The sequence below is a fragment of the Camelina sativa genome, chromosome 20 (genome assembly GCF_000633955.1).
Source record: "Camelina sativa cultivar DH55 chromosome 20, Cs, whole genome shotgun sequence".
Taxonomy (NCBI): Eukaryota; Viridiplantae; Streptophyta; class Magnoliopsida; order Brassicales; family Brassicaceae; genus Camelina; species Camelina sativa.
In genome coordinates this window covers 10,073,007-10,096,802 of record NC_025704.1, presented here as the reverse complement: position 1 = coordinate 10,096,802, position 23,796 = coordinate 10,073,007, and the positions used below count along the sequence as shown (strand labels likewise).

Sequence of the window (23,796 nt, the reverse complement as noted above, 5' to 3'; positions counted from 1 at the left end):
TTTTTTTTTTTTTTTTTTTTTTTTTTTGGGAGTTTGCCTTCTTCGAATTTTCTTTCTCTCGCTCTGGTGTCCTGAGAGAACCCCCAAAAGAATAAACGAGACGGAGATAAACTAAACCACCAGTCCCTCACGCGCACCGGTCTATTAGGGTCTAATTTTGTCGGTTTTACATTATTACCCTTCTTTTTTCTGGGGCCGGCTCTTAAGCCTTTGCGGCCCAAATTATTGTAATTTCATGGCCCATTTTGCGTTTATTGTGTTTTTTTTTTTTTTTTTTTCACACAATAGGACTAAAAAATCTTGATTTCGTCACAGAGATTGAACCTTTCAATTGAAATGTGGTAAATTTTACCAGAATGTTAAAAACAAATGTGGTAAAATTGAAATCTTGATTGTGTTCAGTGTACAGAAATTTGAGATGAGTACATTTCGTCTGCCAATGTTGGAGGAAATTTTAAAAGGCCCCAAAATTGGGATAGTAGTGTACAAGAATATAAACTTGGTCCAAATTCTAAAACAATTACAGTACATCACTCTTCTTCCAAAAAGAAACCTCAAATCTATGAGATCAATTGTTTCTTTTGAATCTTTCATCAAGCTTAAAGTCTTGTCACTGCCCTGTTGATGGGTTCTTGGAAGTATTGAAGTGATATAAACATCGCCTCCTGCATAATTTATCGCATAATGTCCTCAGCTCTAGCTAGACCCATTTTCACATAAAAGGAAACAAAACAAAACTTATAAGAAAAATCTGCCAATACCTCTGCTCGAATGGTTCGGCTTCCTTGATGTGGACAAGTATTTAAGTATATATTAAACACCTCTCGAACGTTTTTCCCCTGTATCAATGATCTTTTCATTAGTGTCCAATCAAAACACTTGGTACAGGAAAAAACCCGCATTAGATCTTTGAGAAGTCTATATAACCTCTGTGAGAGCTAAAGAGCTGAATAAAGAGATTACCTTATACTGATTATCATCTTCAATACTTTCTTCAAGCCCAGCAAGTCCACCAAATGCAATCAATAGGTGCCTATGATTTCATGGCACAACCATCTAAGTCAGTCCCTATAAATTTAAGCTCTGCTAATAATGTGTTTAAACACAAACTTATACCATGTTAAGGGGAAATGAAAAATCACCTAAATGTTGGTATTTTCAGCTCTGCTGAACTAATTACCACGCCGTGCTCCGAGGTACCAATCAAATAATCATATCCACCCTGCGTTTGGTATTAGGAAATAAGGTTATGCAGGAAATGTGATCTAAATCATAGAAGGATGACGAGCAGAGTATCACTATCAGTACCTGGAAAGGGCATTCCTTGAATACTGAACTTAATTGTGATGCATATCTTACTTTGTATCCCCAATACATTCCTGCTTCTTCTCTTGGCTTAAAGGGCGGAACAATCTGGCGTACCAAATCTAGATGAACCGTATTAAAAATTCATTAACTTCAAACAATTTAACTATACTAAATCTAAAGATAGAAGACAGATGAATATGATAACTTGAAAGAAAATAGAGATTGTAAGTACCTAAATCGGTGTTGGTACCCATGGCTACAGTAACTCTTACTCCTGGACTAAGCACTTGATCAACAACAACACTCTGCATAAAGGGTATCGAATAAAGGTCCATCCATGCCAAAAAATTGTAAATACTTGACTGAGAGATATCCCAACTTGTGAGGAACTAACAATACCTTGCTTAAACCCACATCGACCATTGTATTCTCAGAGTTTGGAGCTTTTTCACTCAGCGTCACGCCTACAAGGTTATCATTTCCAAAACAAAGGTGAAACATGACTCTAACTACAATATAGCAGATTGTCTACAACAAAGAAAGGTGATAGCTTGATTCATATTTCTCCACACCAGTTTCTCCACGCCTATAAGGATATCACTAAAGATGTAATATGCAATCTAATTGGATGTGTACGAAACTTTGGTAATACCTTCACGGTATTGTTCCCACTCGTGCTTACGCAAATGGTGAGGAGCATCAAGAGGTGGCAACATACCCTATAATATAGATCAAACAAAAACTGGTCAGAAGACACTAGAAAAAGAAACATTGAATACAAAAGTGAAAAGATTGAAGAAGAAGAAGAAAAAAGAAAGACTTTGAAGTACACACCACATATCTAAGATCATTTTGCTTAGGGAAGAGAGATTTCCTCAAATACTGTGGTGTCTCTAGATACTTCAAGATACGAACGAGAAAGGAAGCACCACTTTCATTGCTATCAGAAGGATTCGTAGCAGCAGCTTCGATTTCTGAGCTGCTCTTATTGTCAAACACTACGATCTGATTTTCAAAACATAACAAAAAGCTGTCGAATTTTAGCACACAATTTTGTTGTCCCATTTGAGTAGTTTTGATTCAACCGGAACAAGTTTTGAGAAAAAGAATGATTAACATACCTCGTCGATTCGGAATATTGTGGCTGCACGAGCAATTTGGCCAGCGAGCTGAGAAAATGTTAGAGGAAAATACGAGTTTTTAAAATTGCTAAAAGAAGAGTTGAAATATCAGGTAAGGGCACGAAGGGAGAGAGAGAGAGAGAGATTACGCGTGTGGCGAGTTCGAGTGATTGAGTGTTGTGGATGATTGAACCAGCTATGGCTATGCTTACAGTGGCTCTGCCTTCTTCTACATTACCCTTTTCCTCTTCTTGTTTTTTCGATTGCTCGGACACAAGCTCCGGCTCTTCCTCTTGGCTTTTCTTCTTCCTCTTCTTCTTTTTCTCCTTCTTCGCGTCTCTGTCGAGGCTCATCTTTTGCTCCGGTTCTGTTTCCGTATCGGCATGGCTTCTCTTCTTCTTTTTCTTCTGTTTAGAGTCTACGTCAATCCTTTTCGTAAGCTCTGGTTCCGGTTCTAACTCAGGAACGTCGTCTTGACTTCTCTTGTTCTTCTTCCCCATTTCTGCCGCCGGCGAATGCTGCAGCCGTGCCGAATTTTCGCAGGGTTTATGCGGTTTTGGGTTCTTACTGGGCTATTGGGCCTCTATTACCTTAATCGATTGGGCCTATTTAAACGGCCTATCAACTTGAACTTAAAGTTTACAAAGGAAAAAAGGTAAAAAAAAATACCAGAATGATATCCATATTAATATATACGTGCAGTTTAATACCTAAAAAATTAAATGTTATTATTTTTCTATTTACGAACTTTTAACAAAGAAAATATTTCAATTTTAACGTTATTCATTTATATTAATTATTAATATATAAATGATAGAGAAATAATTTTAATTTTAATTTTGTTTAAATAAAAATAATCGTTATTAATATTTCATTTTTATTATTATTTGATTTCTTTAACTCAAATTATATTTATTATCAAGTAAAAAAATCTTTGAAAACCTGATTTATAAAAGAATTATAGGCTAGTTATATTGTATTTTTCTAATTATTTTATTAGTTTTTTTATTTGGTAATAAAATGTAATATCAAAGATATAAATTTTAATTTTAATTGATGTAATTTCTAGTTTGGTCAGATTTTTTTTTAGATTTACTTTTTTTTTGGTTGTACGATATTTGGTTGCGAAATTTTTTTTTCTTCTTTCTTATGCCATTTTTCAAATTTATTTTACTATTAAAAAGTTGGGATTAAAAAAACATAAAAAATGAAAAGCAATCGGCTTCGGAATAAAATCGCCCAGAGGTCATAGCTGATAGAACACGACAAAAAAAACGAACAGAGGCGAACTCTAGTAGTCATTACTTTGTTCTCAAACTCGACTAGAAAGCTGTATAAGCTCATATTCTATATAGAAGGAATGTGAGAAAAACTAAAATTATGTTTTCAAATTTTTTTTTATTTGGTAATAAAATATAATATAATTTGAATTTAAAAAAATAAAATAATATAAAATGTAATATTAATAATAATTATTTTTATCTAAATAGAATTAAATCAAAAATTAATTCCATATCATTTATATATTAATAATTAATATCAATGAATAAGGATAAAATTAGAATTTTTTTTTAAAAGATTGTAGGTATGAACATGATAACATTTAATTTTTTGGTATTAAATTATACAATTTTATTAATATGAATATTATTCTTCAAAAAAAAAAAAATTTTGAGTACGTGTATTAAACTTATTTTCGTATTATACTTATTTTCGTATTAAACTTATATTACACGGGGTATAAAACTTCTTTTCCCGATTTTACATATTTTACTTCTCTTCTAAACAAGAGAGTACGTGAGGATAAAGATAAACCAATTTTTTGGTCAGCATTTATAGCAGATGGTTGTTGACTTGACGATTAACTGAAATATTTTTTTGACAGTCATACAAAGAGAATATTAGTAACAATTTAGTTTCAAATATTTTTGTACTTTTTTTGTTTTTCTTTTTTTCGGTCACGATCTTTGATATTTCTAAAATTTATTGATAACCAAAGATATATTGGTTTAACTATAAACCATGTGATACGAAACAGCGAACCATAATAAATACTCGCTTGCCAGATGGCACTGTTCTATTGGCTTGACAACAACAACAACACCCAAGGGAGTAAAAAGGATTCTCTAAGCTCAGCTGTCAACGGCGGCGCGTGCCTTCCTCTCAGCGGCGCTTTCCGCTCGAGTCTTGAGCCAACTCAGCATGTCACCGTAAACCATATCGACCTTCTCTTCCGATTCCCCAATCATCTGATGCCACAGCTCAGGGTAGATTTTGATCGTCTTATCCTCACTAATCGCTCTCCGATGAAGCTCCTCGACGCACGCCACATCGCAAACAACGTCGCCTCCTCCGTGCACGATCAGAAACGGGACCTCAACCTCCTCAAACCTCTCCTGCAGATCCTTACAGACACGGATCAGCTCGTAAGCAGTGGCGGCGCGTGGTTTCGCCACCGTCCTCCTAGGGCTAGCCATCGCAAGCTTCCTCTTCCAGGGCTCCTTGAAAGAAACCTCAGGGATAGAACCGCGCGTGGGGACAACGCGCCAGGTAGGGATAAGATTGGCGACGACGAAGAGCAAATGCTCCAACGGCCACGGCGGTTTGAATTTGTCGCTGATTCCGCACATAGCTCCGTTAAGGATAAGTCCATCCCAAACACCTCTCTGACGGAGCGAGATGTAGAGAGCAATCGCGCCGCCTAAGGACTCTGAGTAGAGAAAACACGGCAGATCTGACGGAGTCTGACGGCTACGGAAGTCATCGAAGAAGGAGATACAGTCATCGACGACGGGATTGATGTCAGGGATATGAGCGATGAGTCCATCTGAGAATCCATGTCCTTGGTGATCAATCGCACAGGTGATGAAACCGGATTTAGCGAAAAGGATTGATGTGAGCTGAAGGAACCAGCTGGATTCGCCGGTGAAGCCGTGAACTACGGCGATGATACCGATTGGTTTAGTTGGAGGGAGTGGAGACCACCATTGAGTGAAGAGTTTGAGACCACGGGGGTTGGTGATGAAGGCTGAGGAGTGGCTAACGGAATGTTTCGCGTAGAACTCTTCGGCGGTGAGAGATCCGAAGGGACTGTGTTCGTTGGCGTCGGAGATTGGATGCAGTCCCATTTTGTGTTTTTTTTTTGTTATTTTCCCCCAAAATAAAATCTTGTGGGTGGGTGAGGGGAAGAAGATGATGTGTGTGTGGGGGTTTGGTTAACCGTTGAGGGGATTATAATGACGTTTCATAAATGAGGAGGCTGGGTTCTGGTGTTGTAGGGACACATGCTTTTAGTGTGGACGCGCGAACTACTCCTTATTCTAGGCTCGCCTTCGTTTCTTCTTTCAATTTCAAATCTCCGATTTAGGTAGTGTAATAAGACTTTTACAGTACCGAATCCCAAAATATCTGAAATTCTTAACTATACGTTTTTACGATTTGGTTTTATCCCATATCCGTCAGTCAAACATAACCTGTACCTGTATGCGAAATTAAACAGATTACAAAATTATATAGATGCGTAAATTTATGAGCAGACGTGTGTAGAGAACAGTGTATTGTATGCTTTGTAACTGTTGTTTGCAATATGTGGAGACGGTCATAAACTACTAGACTAGTTTGTATAGTCTGCAGATAAATCAAAAATGATAAAATTAGTTAGAAGAAGAACAAAGGGAACTTTGTTAAAAAAATATTATTAATATTATATGAGCAAGAGATGAAACCAACATCGCTCGCTCAGACCCCCACCCTAAAAGCTCTCTCTCTCTCTCTCTGCACCTGAGGTTTTTTTTTCTTTCTCTCTCATATACCCTAGGGATACACTAGCACATATAAATCAAAAGATTGTACACAAATTAACGACACTTCCCAAATACATTAAAATGGTTTTTTTTCTTCCTAACATTACAGCCTTACAGGGAAGTATCGAAACCTAAGTGAATGATGGAGGTGTTGTCCTTTGTACGCATCGCTCTGGCTTCATTCAGCAGACCGTTCGCTATCTTCTCTCCAATATTCTCTGTCCCGCTCTCTTTCTCTCTCATCTGGTACATTTGTTTTAAACACATACACACTACATTAGATCCAGGTTCTAAGACATACTACTAGCAAATATTTGTCTTTGATGATTCAGTAAAAAGCTGTTTACCTGAAGTACGAGCTGCACAGCTTTCTTCGGGCTTACCACATCCCATAACCCATCACTACAGAATTGTTTTTTTTTTCTCGGTTATTAGAATAAGCAAAAAAATAGAATGAGAACAAGGGACAAGCTTATAACGTTTGTGTATTTTACCTAGCCAATAGAGCAAACACATCTTTGCAAGATTGATCGATACGCACAGGCTGGCTTATATATGGCTCTGCACTGAAACGGCTGTCTTGCTGTTTTGGAAATTTGTCCCCAAGCATCCTTGCAAGGTTTATACCTGAACAAAAAACTTATCAAATTAGACTTGGTGATTTTGTTACATTGAAGATGAAATCACCAGAGCGTGTTTAATTCATGGAGCTAGTACCGAAGATCCGAGACTCTCCATCTCTCAATGATAGTCCTGCCTCTTGGAATCGCTTTCTCTCGGACAAGCTAATCACTCGATGATCTTCAGTCATTTGTATGTAATTCCCATCAAGACTGCCAAATGCAAAACAAATCGTAATAAATACTCATGACAGCAAAACAACTATCTGAAATTGTGATTATTAAGATCAGTATTAAGGATAATGTAGGGATAATCACTCTTTCTATTTCGGCAAAGCAAAAAAATGATATTTATATAGGCTTCTCTTATTCAACAAAATTCTACTGTGATGTGAAACAATGGAAAGCATATATCTCATCTATTAGTGTCTATTTACTCTACCATAAACCCTAGATTAGAAATAATCTACTGTTTCCAAAACAAGACCACACTCACTCACGCTTTAACACGCAAGATCCTTGTTTTCTAATCTGAGTAATCAAGTCCCCTCCCTCTTTCTACACCAAGAAATGCTGCTACAAGTTTATACTCAGGTTAATGCAACCTCCACAGCTAAGAATAGCAATATAATAATTTTAACGTACTGGATAACACATGCTGAATCCCCAAGATTGGCACATTGTGCGAAGAAATTTCCTTCATCGTCTTTCCAAACCAAGAGAACGGTAGCTGTACAACCCTGCATCGATCGACTAGTTCATTAAGTATGAAGCAATGAAAATGGTCCAGCTAAGTCATCAACAAGAGTAGAAGACTAACATGCAATCAAAGGAGAAGGAAAGAAAAGGATAAATTGCAGAACCTCATATTGGTAATCATCCATGCGAGCTTCTGTGTTAGCAAGCACGTCCCTAAGGACGTCCGAAGCATCCCTTTGTGATAACACTTTCTCCTTCCTCAGCGAGTCTGATAAAATATTCGCCAGTGTCTCAGGAATAATTCTGGAGAAAAAATTTCATTAGCTTAAATATTCAAGTATATAATTGATGTTGTTAGATACAAAACTTCAAATCAAAGATGCTCCAGTTGTTAGTGAAAGGCTCCTGACATATAATAATTAGCCCAAAACAAAAATGAACAGAACAATTTTCAACACGATATTTTTTCCCGGCTGCAACCACGCCTGGCATAAATGTAACGCAGTTGCATGGCTAATCATCACATGCAGCTGAAATTTTCAATGCCATCAAAATTTGATTATTTAATGAAGCAAAATCAGCAGACAAACTCAGAAAAGCGGAAGTTCAAACATAACCAACCACAGCTTTTTTCAGGTTAGGATATCTTTGGTAGGTTAAGCATTAAAAGAAAACCCATAATAAGAATATCGAGAAGAATTTTAGAAAAGAGATAGTAAATAGCGTAAATTCTAATCAAATGACTCACTTGATTGCGGTTTGAGCAGCCTCTGCTCCCCCATGTCCATCACAAACACAAAACAGCCCAAACTGAAACCGTATATACATCTAAAACTATGTTAGCAGAAGCAGTGACGTCCATCATCACACAAACAACTCAAAAACAAAAATCAAGGTTAACCTTATTTGCCCCTGGAAGCGGCCACTTGTAATGAAAGACATCTTCCATTGGAAGTTTCCTGCCTCCTCGACGTATAGCCATGGGATCTGAGGCCACACCAATCTTGAAGGGTATCTGAAACTCATTCTGAGACGAGATACGGACCTTCCAAAGATGAAAAGAAATTGCATGAAACAATAAGGAAAACAAAGAATCAGCACGCAACTTTAACCACTCAAATCGACTTACATAGACCTTTGTAGTTGTTCCCAAAGTTATTATATCTTCACTTGCCAGCTCGACAGGGTTACCCCACTTCCGGCTGCCTACATCATGATGACTTACTGACCGAGAGTTTAGGAGAGTTCCATTTAGGCTACCCATATCTACCAGCTCCCATTTCAATTTCTGAAATCAAAGCCAGGCAGGTGTGACGCACAGTGTAAGAAGTGACATGGAAAAGTCGAAAAAGTTAAACTATATAGCTCCTTACAGTAGAGTTCCATGTTATTTGTGCATGTTTCCCTGAAACTTCTGAGTCCTTCAATACCAAATCAGCTGGAGAAACCCTTCCAAGTTTCACTGGCGAGGTAATTGTGGAGTTCACAGCATGTTGAAGCCCAATGGCAGGACCCGCAATGACCTCCAGGGACATCCAACTTCCTGCACTTCTAACAGAAAATATGATATATGTCTTCACGACTAATTGAAGAGATGGAATGCAGTTGTATTACACACCCTAGGAAATTAAAAGAAGAAGAAATTACTTTGATCTTTGACGAAACTCGGAGAAAGATCAGTACGTCTATCCTTTTCTAGATCATGCTGCAGATTTTGACTTCTGTTATCCTGCCAGTCATAGGTTTGCACTTCTGCCAAGGTACCTTTTCCATCTGGATGTTTTAGCGTTTGGCCCACCAAAGCATTTTCAGAAGGTTCAGAAATTACTTCTAGAACAAAGCTTTCACCTACATAATTTAGAGCAGATCAATAAGGTGACAAACGAGTGATGCATAGAGTTCATAACGCAAAGAGGGTGATTTTGGAAACAACTGCACCATTTCCATCAATCTAATGATGTAGACTCAATCCAAATATCTTCACCAGAGCTGGATAGAAGTGGAGGAAAGAGAAAAGACTAACCTTGGGTGAAATGGGGAGATGAAGAAGGAAGCCTTTGTTTGTAAACACGTCCCTCGGTCAGAGATGAATGCAAAAGCCCTTCATTCTGATAGCAAGCTCCCTCTAAATCATATTCCCTTGTAACCTCACTGGTTTGGCCTTGGATCAAATTCCCATCATCAGATATAAGGGGTCTCTGCAAATCCCCCAACTGCAGAGAATGGCCGTGAAAGTATTAGGGCGATGACTGAAGTAAAAACAAAAAGTAGCCTAAACTGGATATTATATAGCCAACACATGAGAAACTCAATCCAGCAGAGAAAAAGATTTCCCTGAATGAAGAAAGTAATAATGATATGCCAGACTTAGTTCTTTTACAATTTCAGTATGTTATCCAAGTAATGCAATATAAATGAACCACCTGTTATGTTAGTAAGGCTCAAACTAGAGTAGAATTCAGCAGAATTGGAAAAAAATAGAGTGATTCAACCCTTTTTTTTGCAACAAAGAGAAGCACGAAGCTCCAAATTCAGATTGGCAAGTAATAGCTGAATCAGAACGTAGCTAAAGAAGAAAAAGAAGAAAACATATAGCACAAAAGTACCTGGAATCGCCCATAGGCTTTTTAAAACAAACAGTTTTTTTTTTTTTTGTGCAAATCGAGTAAGCAAAGAAAAAAGTAGATACACTCATTATAACGCAAAGACAAAAACTATAAAACCTTGAGCTACACATCTGCCAACAGTGAAAACTCAATATAACACAAAATCTCATTCCAAAAGTCAAAATCAGATTCTTCAGAAACCAAAACACATTCTCACCGCCCGGCGTCGTCGACCACACAATCAAATCACATAAAGATCCCCAAAACAATCGATTAAACCAAAAAAAAAAAAAAAGGAATCATGATCCAGCGACGTAACACTTGTCACTAATGATCAAAAGCGTTATCAATTCGCAAAGATCATCCCCCCACCACCAGCCCACACACCGCAATCAAAAAATCAAATCGAACGAGGCCGACTCAGGAGATTCGAATAGAGAGAATGAGAGAGAGCGTGTGGGGCGGTGGGAGGAAGAGGAAGAGGAGGAAGGAAGATACCTTGAAGGTAGAAGAGAAACGGGAGGATCGGAAACGAGAAAGGTAGCGCCATGGCTTGCAGGCGAAAAGGATGATGAGGGAGATGAGAAGCAACATAAGAACCATGAATAACGCAATAATGTTCATCTCTAACATCGCCATCGTCTTCGCTCTCTCCACCCCTTCCTCTCTCCCTTCTCCTTCCAGATTGGTTCCCGAGAACCTCGCTTTGAATTTTTCTTACCCCTTCTTTTCTAAAATTTTTCCCCTTTGTTTTTTTTTTTTTTTTGCCTTAATTGTATTTTCACTGTCTCTCTACTATTTTTATAACAGTAGAGAGGAGAGTAACATTATCCTACGTGGACACGTTACGATTGGTTAATACTTGATTAGGCTAAAGAAAATCATCTTATACGCCTTACGATTGGTTAGTGGTTGGATTAAGCTTAGATCAAATCATCTTATACGCGTTACTATTGGTTAATGGTTGGATTAACCAATTCTTCTTAGCCATAATTTATTATTTATATTTGTTTCTATATATCATTTTTTTGTCAAATATTTCTATATATCATTTCTAGATGGATTATTTTACATTGTACTGGACAGTAAGAATTCTATTTCTATAGTGTTTAAGAGTTGTATATAGGTGAGTGTTTGTTATCTAAACACACAGTTGTTTTACAAAGCAATTTTTAGAATTAGAAAATATCTTATGTCTTTTTCACAGTTAAAGAACACAAATTAAAGCTGTTGACAATAGTCTAGGAATCTACATATACGGTCCTAGCTAACCAATCAAACATTAAAAATGTTTTTATGTACACACATAAATTACTTTTAAAAACGTTTTTTAGATTTGTTCTTAAAACTTTTGTATACAATTTCTAAAGGTTGAAGTTAGGTTTTATGAATCTATGATGATATATGTAATTTATGATGATATCTAATTGTAGAAAATCTCATTAGTTATTAGGTGCTTATTGATTTCATAAAGTATAAGAATATTTTTCGATACGATAATCGAGTAAAATCTCTAAAAAAAGTAATCGATAGAGATAGAAAATAACGGTAATAACGGTTTTCACATCGTTAATTTAACTGATTTAGTATTTAGTAACAGAAAAATAAATAAAAACTTCATACCATTATAGTACAGCATTACCAATCAAAAGTTGTAATTGGCACATAATCATGAAAATAACCCAATAATAAAGTCAATTTTGTATATGCATTGTATGTAATATAGCAATCATAAATGACAATCATGTATTCATCTCTTTGATACAACAGACAATCACACAGAAAATAATTTGCATATAGAATTTTATAAAACAAAAAGTAATTTAAAATGTTTGTGAGAGTAAATATTATCGGTTATAAAATGTTTGTGAGAGTAAACAAAAGTTCCATTTTTTTTTTTTTTAATCAACAACAAGCTAAGTGTATCCACCTCATATGTAGAGTCCCGTATGTATTTATACTATACCTACATGCATAGAAAAATATTGGGAATTACAAATTAATTTCAATAGAGGTCAAAAAGAAAATTTAATTTCAATATATTAAACATTTGGTAACGTTTTTATTTTTCTTGACTAAGCTTTATAAATGGTAACATATATAAGTATATACAAGTGGTAGCATGCATTCCATATTTGATCTTCATATCATCACTCCCTTACCAATTTTAATTCTATAAGAACCCGGCCCTCATCAATTTAGTAGATATATATGTTCAAAGCAACAATCATTTTGGTATAGCATATTAAAACTTTTGGAGTTGCTAGAATCTTCGGTTGGTTACAAAACCGGCTGATCAAACGTTTTAACAAGGTTGAAGAGATGATGATGATGATGATAAGGCCTCCTCCTCACCACAGAAAGAGACGCGTTCGCCAAAATCGTAATTAATTAAACGTTCTTTTTTTGCTAGATCTCTATATGATTCTTGTCAGGGTTTGTGTTTAGCACATACCTCTTTGTGAGCAGTACTGTTGCTAAACACTATATGGGTTACGAGTTTTGTCATGTTATTGTCGTTAACCTTTGACTAGAAACAAAACCACTGGACGAGTATAAAACAGCGTCGATAATTTTTTTTTTTTGCAATTTTTCTATTCTCTAACATTATATATCTTGCTTGCAGAGAGACCATGGCTTAATGCGCAGCAGATAGATACGTATGGGACATGCTTTCCTCGTGGCACGCCCTTGGATCTCGGGTGGTGTCGTCCATGTGTAGGATACGTTAAGTGTAATGTGAATGCTGATTGGAGAAATCCAGAGGCGATGAGTGGGGTATCTTGGATTGCTCGTGATTGCTGGGGTAGGGTTCTATACCATGCAAGAGAAGCTTTTACGAAGTCACGAAACAGGATCGTTGCTGAGCTGCGGTGTATCTTGTGGGCGGTTCAAAGCTTACGAGATCTTCATGTGGGTAGGATGATAATCTCATCGGATTGTCAAGCTGCGATCGCGGCCTTGGATAAGCCGTGGAGATGGCCTCAGTATTGGGAATTGCTGGACGCGATTCGCAGAACTGTTGTTGAATCATTATCAATTGAATCTATCACTTATGAGGTGGTGTCTTGTCACTCTAATACCATTGCAAGGGACATTGCGTATAGTGTTGTGAAGGATGGTCGTTACCATTCGTACCTTGCTTCTGATGGACCGAGTTGGCTTTCTCATCGAATACGCAGTGAGGCGCAACCGCGCTATGTGTTTAGGTTTATTCCCTATAGATAATTTTGTCTCTCTTGTTTTTGTTGTTTTGAGTGATTGGAACCGAGTTGTCTCTCTTGTTTTGGTTAATTATGTAAGATCATTACATTTTCAATTTACAAATTATATGAAGTTATTTTATTTTTCCATTGTAAAAAAAAAAAAAATGTTTTAATTGTTTAAAGAATTTGGAAAGGAGCCTACTGTGACACGTGCAAGTTCGTCTCTTACGACATTTTTTATTTTGTTCAATAGAAGAGGAGGAGGTCACACGTCACAAGGTCCGCTTACGATGTTACGGGAGATACTCGTCGCTATGTCAATATCTCCGTATTTCGTGTTCATCTGGTTCAATTCCGCAAACCCTAAATGTCAGAAATTGCGGTTTCGTTAATCGCGTGTACTCAGATTTCAATGTTGAGTCGATGTGGGAGGAGGAGAAGACGGTATTGGTGTCTCGGAATTCGAAAAAATTTGATAGCTACGAAGACGTCGTTACCCAGAACATGTTCCATTGGTGCGTGCCTTTCGACCACATTGAGAAAAATATGTATAAATTATAACACTCACACACACACATATTTGTTTCATTTATATGGTTTGGAAATATCTGCAAACTAGTTTGGAGTTTTCTTGGTTATGTTCAATGAAATGTGAAAGATTCATCAAACGATATTGTTTTGGTAGTAGATTTCTTGTGTGCTAGAAACATTGTCATATACCCGTGAAGATGTTCAAATTCTTGAGGGTTGCATTTTGATGAACAAGAGTGCATTACATTTTGACCTACTTTTAGTATAATTTAGTAAGAATCTCTTTGTTTATGTGTAGGATATATTAATGTTCATTGTATGATGATGAACAAAGTTGTCTTTATTCTGCATTGGTTATTGAGAGATTGAATAATAGTAACGATATTGTTTTGCTCTCGCTGTTACTAGATTTGTCACTAATTTATTTCTAGGATTGTTAGACATTGTCTTCAGGGTTGCATTTTGATGATCAAGCGTGCATCATTTGACTTGATTTATAAATTTAGTAAAACTTCTTTGTTGACGTGTGGGATATGTTAATGACACTGTATGATTAACTGAGATTCTCCCTATTCTACATAGATTATTAAGAGATTGAGTAATTACAGTAATGCTACATGCATTTATTTTGTTACAATCATTTACCTACAATCATTTTTGGTATGCCACTAAAGATGTCCATTTTTCTCAACTTTTCAGTTATGTTACCTTTCACCTCTGTTAGTAATGGATATGCGTTACCGTTGGAGCCTAATATCAAAACATTGTTGTAGATGCATTTTGTGAAGAGTACTCTGTTTATCTTACATAACAATGTAAGAACCCTCTCTGTCTACCTCTTATTAGCTTGAACAATTTTTAATTGTGTCTAGTACACTCTTAAGAGAGTACTTATTTGTTGAGTGTTTTCACATTTCTAGATAGTGAATCATTCAATAACTTTTGAGTGGCAAAATTGCTTTGATCTGTAACTTAAGATCATTTTTTCCCACTGTCAATAGGCCCAATACGTTCCAGGTATGGCACAACCATCACGAGCTTTCTTGTTTGAGATACAAAACCATCTTTGCTGAATCAACATGTCTTTTTATTTGGATAAGACCAAGCGGATGAAGAGTCATTGTTCCGATAGTGCATCAACTAAATGTAAGTTGTTTACCTGTGTGTTATTTGTTCGTATAACTATGTACTTGAGTCGTTATAACTAGCCCACGCTAAAGCTTTTTCAAATGTTGACATCTAATCTGTGGAAATGTTTGCGTGTTTGGCTGATATGTGAGTACAGCATTAGTTATGGATGAGATTGATATTTTCTGTGGATGTCATGCTTCTCTAAAAGCAAAGGAGAAAGTTCTATAGTATAATAATAAGCTTTCACATTCTTTCTCTACCTAAAGTTGTAAAATATGTTAGCCAATGACATTTGTATGCTTGGCTTAAATAAGCTCCCAATCTCGTTCTAATGATAGAGATTTTTTTTTTCTTGGGTCAGAATTTAAAAGTTGGAGAATTGTCACCTAAAAAGTTCCACTAATTTGGTCAAAAGATGGTGGATGGCTTTTTTTTTTGTTGTTGTTATGCAATTTATAGTGAGCCAAGAGATGCAATACTCGTGTTTAACGTTATGATCACATACCATAGATGGAAACGTAAGGCTTAAGTTTATGTCTCCACTTAATCTCAAGTGGTATGACGTATTTCCTTTGCTTTTAGATCTTCCATTAGTTGAAAACTTTGAAACCAATAACAAACATTGATGAATTATGATTCGAAGTTTCACTCTGTTTTTTTTTTCTTTCTTCTTTTAACTTTGTTGCGTCATGGGCATGAACCAAGCGTGTGATACGAAGTCAAAATATATTCTGAATTAAATTTGATGCTTTTGCCTCTGTCATTAATCACTTAATTTTATTGTAATGATCTTAATTAAGTATAGAAAAGCAGCTTTTGTATAAGGACACACTCAAAAGCATTCTCCCTTCGAGAGGCCAAAGGTTGCTGTGTTACTTTCTTCTCTTCTATGGGGGTGGTTCAGATTTTAGGACCACCAACGCTGATCAAGATTCAATTTGTGGATATTTGTCTGGAGATTACGTCTGCAGGTCAGCTCCTTTATTTCCACTTTTATTAGTTAAACTATGTCATAACTTTTCTTACTCTTGCTTACGTTAGAGAATCCTAATTATTGTTTCATTATTTATTCATTAAGCATGTCAACTAGTTGCTTAATTATATCATTCTTGATTCCTTCAGCAGAGGGAGAGGAACTAGAAAAAAACGACTGTAGTTTTTTTATACTTTTACGGATAATAGCATAACTAATAGCAAAACATTAATTGTGAAATTATGGATTACTGAGTTCTATTGCTAAAATTGGAAACTGTCTTGGCTAGATCCATTTCCATTAATAACACATATTGACCTCATTTCTGTTCTCTATGCACTTGTTCTTGGTAAATTCAAATGAAAAAACAAATCTTGATTTGCATCTTCTAGTGGACTAGTAATACGTGATCAACCACTGGGAATATATAGTAAGATGCTTCTTGTTATAGAAGCTGACTACTAATACTGGAAACAATCTGACAACAGAGAGAAGGGCTTTCTTTTGTTGTTGTTATATATATTACCGAAGGTATCTTCGTACCAAATTCTTTAAGACTTAGTGACCACAGAATCTCTTGAAAACATAAACTAAGATCCACTTGCTTGGTTCATGTCTGCAATAAACCTCGAAAAGACACGGAATGTGGTGATTAAAGTTGATCATAGAGTTATACAGCACACAAGCTAGCATTATGCTAACAGTTCATCAATGGTAGTAGCTACACATTCTTTATTATAGCACAAGTACAAAACTGGAATAGCTTTTTCTGTTACAGGAAACCCAGGAAGATCTCACAAATCTCTCTCCCCACCCTCTTTGGAATAGGAACAGCTCACGCATTCTAGCTTTCCTTTTGTTTAGAGAGAAGAGTACTAGGTTACATTAATTAGTTTATATAATAATAAAATTCACATGCCTTAGAGTTAAGCAAAAGTCAGTGACCCTAGGGCATTTGTTTACTATGAAATAAAAAAGTGTCTTTTGTTGTTTTAGAATGGGGTTAAGTACGTAAGCATCTGATTTAACAGAGAGACAGATCAAAGAAAAGTGTTTAGTGGGGAATCACTTGTTCTTGCTGGCGACTTAAATGAATCTTAAACTCTGTCTTCATAAGCTGTTCCGTACGGTTTCTTTAGGGTAACACATGGCTTAAGATGGCAAATCTTGAAAGTTTAATCTCAAAATTGCAATTTCTGAAAAAAGCAGCTTACTGTTGGCTAGCCAAAATATTCAAAGGACAAGCGAGGTTTGATGTTAACTTAACCACCCAATATTGTCTTAGAGGTAGAGAAAAGTTTTTGATGTTGAAACATAGGTGGTTTCTTCTTATTTTGTCACTTAACCTTTCCTAGCTATTATATTTCATTTAACCAAAGCCTTGTTCACTTTGATTTGATGTTTTTTTTTCATTAAACTCTATTTTTTTTTTTCATTTTTTGGTCATAATAAGTGGGCGGAAATTTTTGGTTTTGCTATCTTGCATTCAAAATACAGTGTTGATTGAGGTGAGTGTATTTTGGGCACACTTTATTTGCTTATTTTTCTTGTAATTTGTTTTATGTCGTGGTTTCTTGATGCATACATGACACTTTCTTCAATTTATGACCATTCTTTTCTAAAAAAATTGTATGAAAACCCATGTTATGTTTATTCCTTAATTAGTGCCAATAATCAGTTTTTGGTTGATGGGATTTAGATTTCAAAATTAGTGGGCAGTTGTTATCATGTTGTTTAAGTTGGGTCTAAGAATTACCCGACATAGGTTTTTGACACACGACTCCTTTGCTTTAAATATAAAAAGAGAGTACAGTACTACTATTAGAGAGAAAACAAACAATCGTTTTCATAATCATAGCACTATTGGGGAAACCAAATTTGAGAACTTTCATAACTTTTGTTGGATTGTTTTTTTTTTTTGGAAGGTAAAATATAAAAGAAAAAAAAAATCATGTCTGTAACTTTTCGTCATGTTACTTCCATTACGTGTCTCTCTGTAAGTGGCCGTATCTTTTCTTTTTTCCTATACGATTTGATTTTGCTATTTTTAAAATTCAGATATTAAATTGTTATTATTGCCTTGAGAAAAATAGAAAATTTTACTCTTCTTAGTAAAAACTAAAAACCTCATTTGAAAATTTTATTTCACTCATTTTTTTCTTTCATTTGGAACTTTCTTTTTCTCTCTAATTTTTTCTTCTTTTTTCCGGGTAGTCTCTTTCAGTCCCAGATCACATGAGGGTCGAAAGTTCCTTGGCTGCTGAATAATTCAGTCTTTATTTATTTTTTGCCAAATGAGTCAAAAACGATGATTAACCAAGTTTCCTGTATAGACTATGCTTTCCAAATCTGTTCCTCTAAACCAACAAATCAGATTTTTTTTTTCTTTTGTAACAGTACAAAGATTATATGAAGAGTTTTTTTCAATTTAGATCATGTGCACAATACAGTGACTCTCTCTCTCTCTCTCTCTCTCTCTTTGTTACACACATACATACACATTACACAATAGTATTCTTATCTGCATTTTGTCGCATAATTAAATAAATATTTGCATTATTCAAGTGGTGGTGTGGAAAAGTTCCCTTACCCACCTCTCTAGTCTCTGCACATTGCACAGTCACTTCTCTTTCTCTTTATTTTCTTTATTTAGTTTTTTATTCACTTTTGCGACACTACAAATTGGCACCCTCTCCCTCTCATTGTCCATCATTCTTATTTCCAAAGCTTCTTTGTTTTCACATCTCACAAGTCTTTGCTCTCTCTCTCTCTCTTTACAAGCTTCTATCCTCTTAATTTGAACCATGGGAACTGTTGTCTATCAACAAGGGTTTCAGTCTCAACTTAACGAGCCTAGGGCTTTAAGGCTTAGGCTATCTTCACCAAATCCTCACTTCTTTCAACCCTTTGGTTTAGCTCTCAAGTCTCCTTCACTTGACTCCCCTAATGCAGAGGACACCCGAAACCTTAACGATGACAAACCAGCTGCTTCCTCGGGCCCTGACTCAAGTGGCTGGAGCTTTCTCCAGTCCCTATCATCTGGCTCATCCTCCTCAAAGACGACGAGCTCTGAGAAAGAAAAGACTTATGTTCAACGTCCGTCTTCTTGTAGAGCTCTAAGCGACCAGAGCTTAGCATTGTGCACTGAGAATCTCGGAAGCGAATCTGGCTCTGATGTTACAGATGTCGATGATTTGTTCTCGCTTGACGTGCAGAGCAAGAATCTCGGAGAAACAACAACGGAGACAAGAGCGTTAAAAAGTAGGAAAAGGAATGTGAGCCCTAGTGATCTCCCACCTCCTTTGACCACTATGAGAGGGTTTCAAAGCATTCAAATGAGACCACACCGTGAAAACGGAAGATTGGTCATGACCGCCACAAACGCGCCACCTAGTAACCGGTGCTTTCAAGCTGACCGGAGCAATGGTCGTCTCCGTCTCTCTATCTTGAAAGACTCAGATGAGTTTGTAGAGAACGAAGAAGAGACGGTCGAGCCTGAAGAAACCGAAGAATACGAGGAGGAGAATGAAGAAGAAGTAGAAGAAGAAGATGAAGTGATGGACATTGAGAATATTCAAAGATCAAGAAGATGCGCTGAAGGCAAACAGGGAAACAGGGGATTGCTAAATTGGGAATCTTTTTGCGTTGCTACTTCCTAAAAACAGAAACTTCTTAATTTGCTCTGTATTTACAATTTCACAATTTTTTATCCTATGTGTCTTTTTTTCTTATAATAGAAATTTCGCCGTTTCCTCCTAACTCGAGAAAAAAAGTAGATTAAATTTAATTAAAACAAAAAATAATGATAAAATAGTAATTGGAAGAAATGGGCAGAGGGAATATGCTTGTGGTCTGGTCGGCAGTTAATCTAGTTTGGTAAGAAAGATTCCCTGAGTGGTCTGAAATTAGTGGCAACCTCATCAACTTCGTTAGGACGATCATATTCATGTACCCAGAAGCTTCCCTTCTATTATACCAAGTTCCTAGGCCCAACGTATCAAATCAAATTAGTAGTTGGTCGACTTATCATTTAACTTAATTGCCCTACGATTTGAACGTGTGTATGTATACTCAACGTCAAAATGTAATCTAATATTAAATTTCAGATTGTCTTTGAGTTTGCATTAACTTTCAAATTCTGATTAGTATTTCTAGTATTCAAAACTTTATACCAAAACTGTCAAAAATACTTTATTCGATTCGTCATAAAATAATATGACTGAACACGGTTCAAATTACACAAAGTTACTTTACAAAAATAAAATCAGATTTAATTGTTTGGTCATCACTTAAAAGATTTAAAAATGAAAAGCAGAACATAAATTTTTTTAAAAGCCAGAAATTAAAAAATCAAAAAGCATATATTTTTGTTTGTACATGTAATATATTTGAGCAAGCATATATATATATATTTACCTCAAGATGCTCTCTCAAATATGATTAATTCAATTGTATAAATGTATAAGAATGAGCATCTATCTTTTTACAAAAAAAAAAAAGAAAGAAGAATGAACAACTTAATAATAATAAAAGGAAGAAACTAGGTTGGTCCGTACAACAACGACGTCATCACAACCCCCACCCCCGCATCTCTCCGCCAATATCAAAATGCTTTTGGTGTACGGACGACGGATCTGTGCGGCGTTTGGTTAAAAAAAAAATTATTTGCATATGCTTCAATCAATAACAAGTTGCATGCATCTAACAGCTCAATAAAAATATTCACCACTTTCTTATTTGCATATATATGCTTCAATACAATTTTTGAGAAGCTTCTTCTATATATGTTCTTACGAAATATATATATATATATATAAAACTTTACTTTTTAATTTGCAAAAATATTTTAACTAATCAGCATATTAAAATTTCAAGTATCATGTATGTTCTTTCAAGTTTCAATATTTTATTGATAAAAATTCAAACAAGAAAAATACTTGTTAAACTAGGAGTCTTTTTGCGAATACTCCACTTACACACGAAAAAGTATATCTTAGATCCAAACAATCTCTTAAGCAAGTTGCAGTAATGGTTTAGTTAAACTATATTTGCATATACAACACACATTTGGTGTGAGATTTTCTTTTTCCTCCTTTTGCTAGAAGAATTTTAGACCTTATCTCATATTTTTTTTAAACCATACTTATAATTGATTACTTGAGATTTATAGTTTCTTATATAAGTTTATAGTTCATATTACAAACATGCAGAACTATACATCGAAATATTTAATATGAAACTAGTATTTTATTTTACTTTAACATATATACATATGAAACTAGTATTTATTAAAAATTTCTAATAATATGCTCATGATGAGATGAGATATAAACATATACATCGTTTAGGTTCTTTTATTTTTGGGCAGAACATTTATATGTTCTGTATAATAAATTAGAAGGTAATTTTATAAATATACGTCTGCAAACAATGAAACTGCGATAATAGTGCAAGTGTCCACTCGTTTTCTCTTTATATGAACTATAATAATAAGAAATATAGTGAGCGACACGTGAAACTCCATTGGACTGCTCTTTGAAACTCTTTATAATAAGGGTTTTGTCTTCTTGATTATTGTTGTTATTTTTATAATAAAGATGTCGTTTTGGTTATTATTATTATTAATCGCTGTGTGTTTGTGAGTGGCGATTGGTATATGTAAAGCTTCTTTTTTCACGTTTCTTTTCTTGCAAAAAGTAGTATGCATGGGATCGGCGTCTATCCATTTTGGTATTATTGCATGTTGAAACTAATTTGACGACATAGCATTATTTATATGGAATCATTTCAATAATTTTTGGTTATATTGCTAGTTTGTACATAAATTGAATTACAATATGTACCTTTATATATAGTATAATAATGAAACAATCGACCGAAGAAATAACTTTAAAAAAAACCGACACACAATTGCAGAAGGCCACAAGCACTTGTGTTTTGTTCAAATAAGAACGTTTTATAATCTTCAAAATAGAGTTTGAAATATGATCAATATCGATCCGTCCAGAACTTTCTCGTTCTCATTGCACCAACATTTTACATGATTTCCCCCCCCCCCCTAGGAAAGCTACTAAAAATAGAAGGGTATATAATATGATGGGATACCATATTACCTTAAATCTCCAAAAACTCAGATTATTATCATTCATCACAATTTTCATTTAGTCGTTAAATATGTTTACTATCTAAACTTTTACATGACTAAAGTATAATCTCTTGCAATCTCCCATCCGATGATCAAATCTAGATTTATGTTAATGCTTCATATTTCTGAATGAGCTGACCGTTTAAAACTTCTTTGGTCTGTTTCATTCTATGTAATTCACTATAGTCCCCACCAACTTTGACCTCTACAAGATTAGTGACGCAATGTCTTTTTTGGAGTACTGTGCTTCAATTAGGTTAAACTTCCATATTTAATCTGAGAATGTAGACAGATCGTTTAAGTTCAAAAGTAGCAATTGGGTATGTTTCTTTGTGGCTAAGCAGAGCAAAAGGATTGGTGAGTGGGTTTAAGTATGTGGACGTCAAATATACTATTACCAACTGATTACGACCATGACGCGGTCCTCTTTCTATTCTATCTTCAAAACGGTCACCAACCTGGATATAAAGTTACGATTTTCCCCTTATTTATTTTTAGCATTTTTATTTATAAAACCAAAATTAGAAAAATTATTTTAATTAGAACCTTTTTTGTTCTTTGAATGTGGGTGCTTCCTTTACATTCTTTTATGATATCGCTCTCTTTGACCGAATATTTAACCAATTAACTTGTGAAATTGATTGCAACATCAATTGCCTACGTACGTTTGAGTATATATGAGCCAAAGCATTATTAAAAAGCTGTATTCTAAGAAACGATATAATTACTTTAATTACCACGTAAATGAAGTTGCTTCTTTGTAACAACTATTAACTATAAAAATGCGTACGATTTTGTGCGTGTGTGTCTTAAATATCAAAATAGTTTTTTTTTAACTAATATTATCCTATATATCATACAATTGTACATGGAAATTAAATTGCAACTTCTTTTCTATTTTTTATTTTCTATCGAATAAACATGAGCAAAAAGCTTGGACATGTTAATTTTGCGGGTGTACTGGATTGATTCCGTGAATCGTGAGTAGTGTCAACATGGCGACAAGACCAAATCCTAGCTAGTACTCTATTGGTGGATTTGCTCCTGCATGTTCTGCCCTAAAATATATACTTTAGTTTTCTTTTTCTCTGCCAACTTAGAAGCATCATTGAAGATAATAAGTTGATGTATCAACCCAATCAGAAGTAATGATTTCGTATCCATTAAAGGGTAACGTAACCCGTAAAAGGGTTGTTAAACAACGAATGAAAACTGATACCGATATTCATGATAGGAAAACTCGAACCCTTCGAATCCCACTAGCGCAGTATACAACTTAGCAGGAACCCCATACGTCGGTGGGAAACGTATTCTGATGAGATTTATATGCGGTTTGTAACATGGATGAAATTACGAATATTTTAGGAAAATGTATAAATTTAGTTCAGTTGAAATACTCAAGATCTCCCGGGAAAACAAGTATACAAGACTATGCAAGCTTTAAATTTTGAAGAAAACGACTTTAAGACTCTAAAACCAAATTAATACTCCCTCCATTTCATATTAAGTGTCATTCTAGGATTTTTCACACATATTAAGAAAATCATTAAATTTTCTATTTTATCCCTTATTAATACATTATACAATTTTTTCTATTGGTCAATACATTAAATCAGTAGGGATAAAATTGGAAAATTTACAAAACATCTACAT

The 23,796-nt window shown here is 35.2% G+C and overlaps 5 protein-coding genes across 5 annotated transcripts; 2 read left to right on the top strand and 3 right to left on the bottom strand.

Moving 5' to 3' along the window:
* LOC104770289 (putative methyltransferase C9orf114) lies at nucleotides 358-2,949 on the bottom strand. Its single transcript, XM_010494684.2, has 11 exons — nucleotides 2,579-2,949; nucleotides 2,430-2,477; nucleotides 2,143-2,313; nucleotides 1,961-2,027; nucleotides 1,708-1,772; nucleotides 1,541-1,613; nucleotides 1,309-1,427; nucleotides 1,143-1,222; nucleotides 964-1,033; nucleotides 762-839; nucleotides 358-665 (listed from the first exon to the last, which is right to left on the bottom strand). Exons 1-11 carry the CDS (start codon nucleotides 2,927-2,929, stop codon nucleotides 600-602), a joined length of 1,188 nt encoding a protein of 395 aa, XP_010492986.1. The 5' UTR covers nucleotides 2,930-2,949; the 3' UTR covers nucleotides 358-599.
* On the bottom strand, nucleotides 4,276-5,760 carry LOC104770288 (caffeoylshikimate esterase-like). Its single transcript, XM_010494682.2, has one exon. The coding sequence runs from the start codon at nucleotides 5,555-5,557 to the stop codon at nucleotides 4,562-4,564; it is 996 nt and encodes a 331-aa protein (XP_010492984.1). The 5' UTR covers nucleotides 5,558-5,760; the 3' UTR covers nucleotides 4,276-4,561.
* Nucleotides 6,096-10,928, bottom strand: LOC104770287 (protein phosphatase 2C 70-like). Its single transcript, XM_010494681.2, has 13 exons — nucleotides 10,656-10,928; nucleotides 9,575-9,764; nucleotides 9,199-9,399; nucleotides 8,925-9,094; nucleotides 8,681-8,839; nucleotides 8,453-8,596; nucleotides 8,300-8,361; nucleotides 7,716-7,854; nucleotides 7,498-7,592; nucleotides 6,950-7,065; nucleotides 6,727-6,859; nucleotides 6,580-6,634; nucleotides 6,096-6,475 (listed from the first exon to the last, which is right to left on the bottom strand). The coding sequence occupies exons 1-13, from the start codon at nucleotides 10,794-10,796 to the stop codon at nucleotides 6,344-6,346; spliced, it is 1,737 nt and encodes a 578-aa protein (XP_010492983.1). The 5' UTR covers nucleotides 10,797-10,928; the 3' UTR covers nucleotides 6,096-6,343.
* Nucleotides 12,480-13,872, top strand: LOC109131164. The gene is made up of 3 exons (XM_019241835.1): nucleotides 12,480-12,540; nucleotides 12,593-12,649; nucleotides 12,784-13,872. Exons 1-3 carry the CDS (start codon nucleotides 12,480-12,482, stop codon nucleotides 13,383-13,385), a joined length of 720 nt encoding a protein of 239 aa, XP_019097380.1. The 3' UTR covers nucleotides 13,386-13,872.
* LOC104770286 (protein FANTASTIC FOUR 3-like) lies at nucleotides 18,583-19,749 on the top strand. Its single transcript, XM_010494680.2, has one exon. It carries the CDS (start codon nucleotides 18,803-18,805, stop codon nucleotides 19,655-19,657), a length of 855 nt encoding a protein of 284 aa, XP_010492982.1. The 5' UTR covers nucleotides 18,583-18,802; the 3' UTR covers nucleotides 19,658-19,749.

What these genes read in the sequence shown, in the direction of transcription:
- LOC104770289 (XM_010494684.2), bottom strand. Translation starts at nt 2,929, where the DNA reads ATGGGGAAGAAGAACAAGAGAAGTCAAGACGACGTTCCTGAGTTAGAA. An exon ending in CACTCGAACTCGCCACACGC is followed by an intron (nt 2,478 to 2,578) that starts GTAATCTCTCTC and finishes ACATTTTCTCAG; the next exon opens with CTCGCTGGCCAAATTGCTCG. An exon ending in TCGATGTGGGTTTAAGCAAG is followed by an intron (nt 1,614 to 1,707) that starts GTATTGTTAGTT and finishes CCCTTTATGCAG; the next exon opens with AGTGTTGTTGTTGATCAAGT.
- LOC104770288 (XM_010494682.2), bottom strand. Translation starts at nt 5,557, where the DNA reads ATGGGACTGCATCCAATCTCCGACGCCAACGAACACAGTCCCTTCGGA.
- LOC104770287 (XM_010494681.2), bottom strand. Translation starts at nt 10,796, where the DNA reads ATGGCGATGTTAGAGATGAACATTATTGCGTTATTCATGGTTCTTATG. An exon ending in AAATAACATGGAACTCTACT is followed by an intron (nt 8,840 to 8,924) that starts GTAAGGAGCTAT and finishes CTTTGATTTCAG; the next exon opens with AAATTGAAATGGGAGCTGGT. An exon ending in TGGAGAGTCTCGGATCTTCG is followed by an intron (nt 6,860 to 6,949) that starts GTACTAGCTCCA and finishes TTTTTTGTTCAG; the next exon opens with GTATAAACCTTGCAAGGATG.
- LOC109131164 (XM_019241835.1), top strand. Translation starts at nt 12,480, where the DNA reads ATGATGATGATGATGATAAGGCCTCCTCCTCACCACAGAAAGAGACGC. An exon ending in GAGACGCGTTCGCCAAAATC is followed by an intron (nt 12,541 to 12,592) that starts GTAATTAATTAA and finishes GATTCTTGTCAG; the next exon opens with GGTTTGTGTTTAGCACATAC. An exon ending in TGTTGCTAAACACTATATGG is followed by an intron (nt 12,650 to 12,783) that starts GTTACGAGTTTT and finishes TCTTGCTTGCAG; the next exon opens with AGAGACCATGGCTTAATGCG.
- LOC104770286 (XM_010494680.2), top strand. Translation starts at nt 18,803, where the DNA reads ATGGGAACTGTTGTCTATCAACAAGGGTTTCAGTCTCAACTTAACGAG.